The 6,589-nt window shown below is 48.6% G+C and overlaps 1 protein-coding gene across 1 annotated transcript; it reads left to right on the top strand.

Moving 5' to 3' along the window:
* The first annotated feature begins 253 nt into the window (after positions 1-253).
* LOC119396797 (protein BTG2) lies at positions 254-4,543 on the top strand. The gene has a single exon (XM_037664128.2). It carries the CDS (start codon positions 687-689, stop codon positions 1,335-1,337), a length of 651 nt encoding a protein of 216 aa, XP_037520056.1. The 5' UTR covers positions 254-686; the 3' UTR covers positions 1,338-4,543.
* The last annotated feature ends 2,046 nt before the right edge of the window (positions 4,544-6,589 follow it).

Raw genomic sequence — 6,589 nt, 5'->3', positions numbered from 1 at the left:
GCGGTGGAGCGGGCGAGCGTCTGCTACGGAAGGGAGCAGACGACAAAGGCCTTTCTCTCCACAGGACGCGTTTCTCGCGTCGCCCCACCGGCCCTGACGTCGACTTCCGGAGAGAGCAGCCAATCCCGTTGACGGACTGGTTGTTTTTTCGAAAGCGCGAGCATCCGATTGGCCAGAGTTCTACGTCATCAATGACGTCGCCGGCGAGGAGGGTTTGGCGATGCCGGCCGCATATATACGAGGCGCACGGAGAGCGGCGTTCAGTCGTACGCCTTGAAAAGGACACCAAAGGTGGCGGCTCTGCCGTCTTTTCGCGTTGTAACCCACCTGCCAAAAAATAAGTGAAACTATATATATACATTAGCCGTACACCTCAGTCGGAACCGTCCAAGTGTATCTGTGTGCACCCCCCGAGTCATCGTTGTGGCTGTTGTGTGATTGTTTGCGACTGGTGAGTCGTCGTCTCCCTGTGATCTCCGTAGTGAGCGTCGTCAGCTGGATCCCTGCGCCGCAGCGATCGCCATATTGGATAGTCAGCACTAGGCCTACCTGCGACAAGCCCAAGCGAGTCGCTTGCCCCGGGCCGAATCCGTGGGTGGAATCAAAGTGGCTCGTGCTCGGTTACCGGTCAAAGTGTGCTCCCACCCTCGCTGTTGGCTTGGCCACTGCTGGACTCGAAGCTCATCATGAGACTGGAGATCCGAAGTGCGTCCGAATTCCTCATGAATATTCTTCGGCTCGGTCGGAACCTGGATTCCCGACTGCTCGACGTGTTCCGAGGAACCTTAGAGGACTTGTTGCGGCACCACTACCAGCACCATTGGTTTCCCGAGAAGCCGTCTAAGGGCTCCGGCTACCGCTGCATCCGAATCAACCACAAGATGGACCCGATCCTGGCCAAGGCGGGCCGCGCTTGCGGTCTGCAAGAAGCTAGTCTGCGCGAGCTCCTGCCCAACGAGCTGACGCTCTGGGTGGACCCGCTCGAGGTGTCGTACCGCATCGGCGAGAACGGATCCATCTGCGTGCTCTACGATGGCGGGCACCTCCACGCGTCGAGCAGCAGCAGCAGCAGCAGCAGCAGCAGTAGCGTGAGCAGCCACGTTAATGGTGGCAGCAGCAACAACAACAACCACTACTCGTTGCTCACCAACTCGCCGCAGGGCGCGCTCTCCTACCACCACCAGCACAACAATCACCTGAACAACAACCACCACCACCACCATCACTACTCGGGCTACGAGCGTATCGCGGCGAGGCCCGCGGGCTGCAAGGGTTCGTGGGACGCCGACCCGCGGAACATCAACTTCGAGCCGATGGCCACGTACGTGTCGAGCTAAAAGAGCGCTTATATCTCTCCTAAGTGTGTGACAAGAGACAGACTGCCAAAATGTTCGCGCTTCAGTGCGTTTGAGGGTTGGGGGCCGCGGTGGGCTGCGTTGCAGCCGCGCCGACGCCGCCACTCCGCGCATATCCGATGGTTGATGACGCCGCCTCCTTGTGTGATAGACCGGTCGGCTTTCCTCGGCTCCCAGTCACCCTTGCTGAGTCGGCAACTACTACGGACTCGTCGTGTATGTGCGCGAAGTTGTGTTCTAAGCGAGAAAGCCGCCGGGTGCCTCGATTTACCTCCGCAGCGTCGCTATCGCCGGGCAGCGACTGCGGGCGTTGTGGAGCGCACCGGTGCGGTCGCTACCTGCGTAGTGCTTTACTTTAAAAACGTGCCGTGTTCGTCGTTCAGTGCGAGACTGCCGGCGGCTTTCTTGTTTTCTTCGTCTTCTTGCGACGACTTCGCGTACCTCACACGGATCCGTGTGCAAAACCAGCGCCGTTGCCGACCTGCTGCGGTAGCCGGGAACCGAAGAAGCCCGGCTGTTTTGCGAGGGCGATCGTCTTCGGGATCGGTTCGAGTGCACCCCCGTCGTCACCTTCCAACAACGTCGACACCACGGTGACGGGACGGCGGTGCATTGCGCAGTGGTGGTTCAGCCCGCCTCCCAACCTGGCGCCTCCTTCGCTTGGCCACAAGGGCTGGGAGGTATGGTACAATGTGATCTCGTTAAAAAAGCAAACACAAACTTTTTTGTTTTAGAAGAAGGCCCCTCTTTGAAATTTTTTTTTCGAGACTTGTTTACCGTAATAGGAACCTCGTCGTCGTAGTTGATGCGTGCTTCACCGGAGTAAAAAAAAAAAAAAAAAAAAAGACTTGACTGATGAAAGAGGCACCAACTACAGCGACGCGATTTTTTATTAACTTCGGTCATGTCAACATGTCCACCACCCAGTGTGTTTTTTTTAGTTTATTTAAGTGAACGCGTGATGAAAAAGAAGTGCTCTTCCTCTCCTTCTCTCCCCCCGGTTTTTTTATATATGTATAATTATGTATATGTGTGTATAATAGTAAAAATGCCAGCCACTACTACACGAGTGAAGGTCAAAAAAACAAAACTTGCGTAGCGGCGAGGGATGTTTTTAAAAAGGAAAAAACACAAACTCGTGTAGGCGATTGTACAAAAAAACGAAGTGAAATGCCAACAAAAAATACACACCCCCATACAAAGAGTTTTTCTGGAGAGTCAGGGGCAAAAGTGACGTGTTTGAAAGGCAACGACAGACTGATGCTGTTTGGAATGTGTATACCACTACGTCTCTCTCTCTCAAAGTCAGAGCAATCACGTTTTTTGTGTGTTTGTGTGTACACAACCTGAAAGTACAAGTTTTTTCAGGGACCATTGCCGCCCCCGAAAATGCCCATCTTTTTTTTCTTCGGAGAAGAAAAAAAAACATACATCAATGAAGAGAGTGCGCGAAAGGAAGAAAAACAAACTTTTAAACGAGTGTACATCTTAGCGACGCATCGGCAAGAGCAGCTTTGACGAACGTAAATACTACAGGGAATTGAAAGTAGCGTCGATAAGCAAAGTAACATACACTGCGTAGGGCCAAGTCGGGCGAGGTGTTTTCGAAAAACACAAGTCAAAATTTGTAATTATACACAAGCCTAGCCGGTCAGTCAAGCTCTTTCGAAGGTCCCTTTTGTAACCGACTTTTTAATTTTTGCGGCCGCTGCCAGAGTAAAGACAAACCCCTACGGGCGTTTAAAAAAACAAGACTAAGTCCCTCCGGTGAATTGGAAGATCCTCGATTGTTTTCAATTTGGTAAAACTCATTATTGCGCTGCTAATTTTGTCATAAATTGGGGTGGGCGAGAGAATTTTCTGCATTTGTCACTGTAATAACGTTTTTTTTTTCTGTTATTATTTTTAACGGCCTCAATTTTTTTTTTCCCCTTTTGTCGATTGTCTCCCCCGCCCCCACGAGTAACTATTCGCCGACACCACTGCTAGTTACTCTTACCAACCACTGTGATCGCTGCCGCTACAGCCGTCATTATTACGTCGTCTTTTGTCGTCTCACCGCAGTTAATGAAAGCAAAATGACACATTCAAACCTACTGCATTCTGTTTTGTTCACACCCCGTGCAAAAATCAAGTATACAACTCGGTTTTGTAAACTGGTCACTGAATTTTTTTTTGCTTTCTCTCGAGTGTTTTTTGCTGCTGCAACGGCGTGTTCAATGACTCGCCAAAGTATTACTGCCCTGCCTAGCTATTACTTATGTATAGTTTTCCTCTACTGTTACTATTTTCTGGCCTCCTGTGCCTGGCTGTGCTAATCCAAAATTGGATATTTGCCGGTGATTATAAGAATGTCGGTGTGTAATTCTTCGCAGTTGGGTTCAGTCGTTGCAGTTCTGCACCAGTCGTTCCACCAATTGGAAGGCTCCGTAAAGAATTGGCAAAATGCATTAGTGGATTCTCTGGATCGGACAATGTACTGTTGTGTTTTCTTAATTCTACGGCCCCTTTCATTTGCACACTCGATTAGAAGGCAACGACTGTACCCAACCTTGTGAAAACAAAAATGTGTGTTGCAATCGTGCTTTTATTCTACATCTCGTCTTGTAAAGAAACCATCTGTTGTATTTTCTGTTGCTGGATCCCCGTACCTTGTGCTGTCATTCTGAACTCCTGAAATGGTCTTGTTGCCATACCTGTCTCCGGTGATCCATTCTACTCTTGCATGATGACCAGTCTAAGAAAAAAAAGAAAATTGGCTGTTTTGTTTTACCCGTCGCACCTTGCCCTGTGAATCTTCTGTACAATTTCTCTTTTTTCTTTCTTTCCAGATAAAACAAACATTTTAACAATTGTGTAAATGAGCGAAAGTGATAAGAATATGTCGTCTTTAAAACAAAACGTGATTGATGAGAGAGTTCTCGAAACACATTGTTGTTTTTATTTTTTAAATCGCGCATTATTTACATGCTCATCAACCACAAACACATCGTGCGTCGTCGTCGTCAACCCTCGTATGACTGAAACTGCATTTTGCCAGTTTGTCTTGTAAAGATTCATTTTTTCTTTTTTTTTTCTCTCTGTCTTGTAAAAAGGAAAGTTGTATAAAGGCATTATGTAAATGTACAGTCGTACAACTATAGGAGATTTTTTTGTACAGTAAATAAATCTCGTGGATGCATTGAAAACGTGCGGCTGTTCTCCTTTCGATGGGCTGCGCTCGGCCGCTCAGAGAAAATGTACTGGACATTTCAAAGACTGGCTCACAACTCAACACCCCCTGATCCTTTACCGAGTTATTTCATCCCCTTCTATTTATTTTGACGTCCAAAGTGGTGAAAACTCAAGTGTTGGCTTCAAACCATTCCCGTCACACAACTGTGGATATATGCTCAGAAGACATCCCGAGCTTCGCTCGTCGCTAGAGGATACATTACTACGGATATACGAATCAGAAGCCTTGAGGATATCGATAAGGGACACAACGAAAATGGATAACATACTAGACAGAGGTAAGCATAGCTCAGGTTGACTTCGAACTGCAAGGTGCAGTTAGCCTGAGCGTTTGTTCTATTGTTTCTTCTGAAGTGTATACAAAATTGAAGGATCGAGTAAGGAGGCCATAGTAGCGACCTCGTATGTAAACGTAGGAAGGTTGCTAGAAACAACCCAAGCATCTACCTCCACGGTCTCTGAAACTGATGAGTCAAATGCTTCTGCTGTGCACTCCGCAAAACTGGTTTCTCCTAATTCTGCCCTCCAAGGACTACTGCAGCAAGTGTTGCAGTTGAAGCGTGGGGAACACTTTCAAGCCGTTCTCCACAGAGTTGGCGTGATTATATTTAACGTCGCACCACTCCCGTCAACACGGGGTGGGCACGTATTGTCGACTATAGCCAAGGTGAGCTAGCCCGGTGTTAATGCGACTACAGCAGTCTAACCCTTGTGCCACCTGTTTTAGCTAGTGCAACGACCTATACCTGTGATTACACCCTCGCCTTATCTGCTTTCCAATGACGACGTGCAGGCGCCGCTAGGGTGCTCTTCTGCTGCATCCATGAAACCATACGTAGCAAATGACGCCATAAAAGTTGAGTGTGACGCACTTTCGCGTAGCCTGCTTTCGCGACCAAAAAAGTAGAGCGTCGCATACGAAAGAGGGGAATAGGAAGGGCGTTTTGTAACCCGACGTAGCGTCACCGGCGTCACGTTCTCACATTAAAGTCGCAATGAAGAAATTGCAGCATAGAAGAAGATGACGGTGCATGTTTGAGCGCGTTAAACGAAACTAGCGGAGTGACGCGTTTATGTATTACATATCGAACGGTTTCCAGGGATTCTGCATTCCGGAGAAGCACCTTTCCTTTGGACTGTTGCCCAGGGGTACGAAGGCTGACGCCGCTGCGTCGGCAGTGCATTTTTGAGGAGTCATGCATATTTACAACAGCCCTGAGATTACTGTCGCGGCACCCAGGCAGCCTCACTGTTGGAAAGGTGCATAGATAGTGCGTTGTTCACTGAAAAGCACAAGTGTGTGGTCGTGAGCAATGTGAGAGGGAACACTGAAACCACCTTTTAAAGGTCACAGCGTCGAAACTGAATTTGCAAGGTTTTGGCAAAAGTGTTCATAACACGTACGACTTTCGGTCAAGCGGAAAAGTATCTCGGCAATTCAATACGTCACATTCGTATCTGTTCATTACAAGCAATCGTCTATGAAACACGAAGTCGCTGTTCACTGTCGTATTGTTCACGACTGTACAAAAAGCAACACGCGATTCCACGCAGCGTAAGCTCCTCCACCCATGTTTACACCGCACGAAGAGCTCGCCCAAGTATAGATAAAAGCCGCCGCAGATACGAAGTCACTTCAACGTTTAATTGGCGGATTCATACACCTCTCCGAGCGCACTTCCTGCGTACATCCCGTAAGCACAGCTTACTGACGCAGTAAACGCCAACGGCCCAGCAAGGTACCCGTGCTTTATATCTTTCGTTTAGGAAAGTCGTGCAAACTTCAATGGTTGGAAGTGAATCTCTCGCATTATGGCGAGCGAGAGAGCTCTTTAAAAATTACGCGGAGACGTACAAGCGCATCAGAGCAGTTAGTCGGGCAGTGCACCATTAGGATGCGCATCCGAAGCCTGGCAAAGTCCTAGAAATTTGTAAGCAACAAGGAAACGCCTCGCGATGCAGCACAAATACAATTGGCAATTTTACTAGAACCGTTATTC

Source organism: Rhipicephalus sanguineus, chromosome 6 (genome assembly GCF_013339695.2).
Source record: "Rhipicephalus sanguineus isolate Rsan-2018 chromosome 6, BIME_Rsan_1.4, whole genome shotgun sequence".
Taxonomy (NCBI): Eukaryota; Metazoa; Arthropoda; class Arachnida; order Ixodida; family Ixodidae; genus Rhipicephalus; species Rhipicephalus sanguineus.
Note: the sequence above shows the minus strand (reverse complement) of the source record. Positions and strands in the feature narration are given on the sequence as shown.

Coding starts and splice junctions, on each gene's coding strand:
- LOC119396797 (XM_037664128.2), top strand. CDS start 687: ATGAGACTGGAGATCCGAAGTGCGTCCGAATTCCTCATGAATATTCTT.